Source organism: Loa loa (assembly GCF_000183805.2).
Source record: "Loa loa unplaced genomic scaffold supercont3.9, whole genome shotgun sequence".
Lineage (NCBI taxonomy): Eukaryota > Metazoa > Nematoda > Chromadorea > Rhabditida > Onchocercidae > Loa > Loa loa.
The window spans coordinates 4,478-6,642 of NW_018108189.1; the positions used below are offsets into that span (position 1 = coordinate 4,478).

Sequence of the window (2,165 nt, forward strand, 5' to 3'; positions counted from 1 at the left end):
ATGCGATGCTTAACAGAAATCTAGAGATGCACCATTGGATAAAAATATGTTTATGAGATTAGATATCTCTACAGTATGCCCATTAATGTGCATAAAATTCGTTGTCATCCGGATGTGCGCAAATCTCAACATCAGACAAAGCTCCTTTAGACGATTTAAAGATTAGATAGCTGACTCATGATTTTAAGCATGAGAGAGAAAAAAAATGTAAATGCAAACTATTTGAATGAATAATTCCATGATACAACTATTTCGGTTTTTCCGACAAATGCCTGAAAAACGATTCCAAGAATTAAAAATCAGATTATAATAATCCCATGAATTAAAAACTAGATTCAATTGATGGCTCTCAAAATCTCATTCTTTGTGAGGTCAGTTATTCTACATGCACTACCAGGAGATGGGAACTTCTTTGAGAAATATCCAAAGAAATAACAACAGTTCCATGAAATATGGACTATTGTAATGTTCTCTTTGGGGGTCAAAGACTTATTCATAAGCTGTTAATTCGGAAATAGAAAAATGAGAATGTAAGAGAAATCAAATACGGGAAACAATGCGAATTGCGCAGATTAAAAACCTCTGATCGTTGAATTCCAATCATTTTGAAATAAAAAGCTTCCATTCACGCATTTCTGCCATTTTAAAAGTACTGTACTTCATCTTGTTCTTCATCATGTCGATGGCACAGATCATTCGGTTCAGTCTTTTGCTTCTGCTTTGCATCATTTCGCTCATAGTAGGTTTTGCTCCCTACTAATTTCCACATCGATGATATTATTACTAATGTCCATTATTCTGATTATCCACAGCAAAATGTCATTCCGATCTATTTTCACCAAGTTCCTGCTCCCTCAAGCAAGGCATCCGTTCAAAACGCAGTAGTTCAACAGAAGGACTCGGACAATGAGAGTTTCTCGGAAATTCTCAACAATTTTGATTTGTCACTATTCAATCCAAATATAGATACATATAACAATGAAGGGAAAAATCCTCATCAACTCAGTGATCGCTCAGGCGACACTTCCATTCAAAGTTTAATATTTCAGCAGAAGCAGTGGAGTGATCAACACTTCTTATTTTATGGCAGTGATATTTTCATGGCCAATTTTATGATTGCACTAATTAATTAACAAATGGCGTAACAGAGTGTTAATTGCAAAAAGAAATCGAGTTTTTTTTGAGCGTGCTTATCCCGGGTTAAAAAGAGCATGCAGAAAAGAACAGAATATGTAAAACATATCAAAATTTCTGGTAAATCATTCTTCATCAGTGCGAATCGCCCAAAGATGAGAAAATGTTCCACTGTGCGTCAACATTTGACAAGCAATGAAACAGATCAAGCAAAAGTTTAGTGCGGAAACTGTGATGATTTTTTAGCCATAAAACAGCATTGGGAAAACACAAGAATCGTTGCTGCAATGTCATTTGTTTGTCTTGAAAATTTAGCAAAGTTTTTAATATGTTTGTCATCTTGGCAGAGAATGCAAGCAAAATATAAGCCAAGCATTTATGATCAAGTGGCATTTCAAAATTCAATAGATATTGCCATATTTTTCTAACCTCAGTAAAGGTTGCTTGTTTTCTATAACGCAAGTCAGTGCGTGTAAGTGCTGATGTCTTAATAAATCGATGGATTTCAGAGCGTTAACAGTAGTGACCGTAAGGTCATCAGTGATATTTCAACCAACTTTGGAAACGCCAAAAAAGAAACAAATATTCCGTTCCACTCTTGGCCACATCGTCATTGATATTTAAAACATGGAAGGTAAGCAAAAAAGCATACCATTCGATACACGAAGCGAAACAAATTATTCACTTTTTTTGGCGCAATGAGACATCTAAAATAGAAGTTAGACCTAATGAAAAGAGATTTGCAGTTAAGATACGCTTCGACAAATACACGAAAAGGCGCGTAAGAATCAGAAACTGCGCATCGTCTTCAATGGTACCATCAGAAAGCCACAACCAATTTTATATTGTCATTATGACATTTAACTTTCTGATTTGCTTTATATTTATTCTCTTACTTATCCCACATTTCATAGCAATGACATAAACCGATTGATGGTGATACGCAGAGATTCAGAAGTGAACAATTAAACATATAAAATGCACTTACAACAACAAAAATTAAGGTAATAAAGCAACAAAAGTAAGCAAGC

The 2,165-nt window shown here is 34.7% G+C and overlaps 1 protein-coding gene across 1 annotated transcript; it reads left to right on the forward strand.

Moving 5' to 3' along the window:
- Nucleotides 1-743: 743 nt before the first annotated feature.
- Nucleotides 744-1,430, forward strand: LOAG_14618 (hypothetical protein; the record flags this gene model as incomplete). Its single annotated transcript, XM_003150112.1, has 2 exons — nucleotides 744-943; nucleotides 1,131-1,430. Coding segments are annotated over 2 exons (306 nt in total), but the record flags the coding sequence as incomplete, so codon positions are not given.
- Nucleotides 1,431-2,165: the final 735 nt, after the last annotated feature.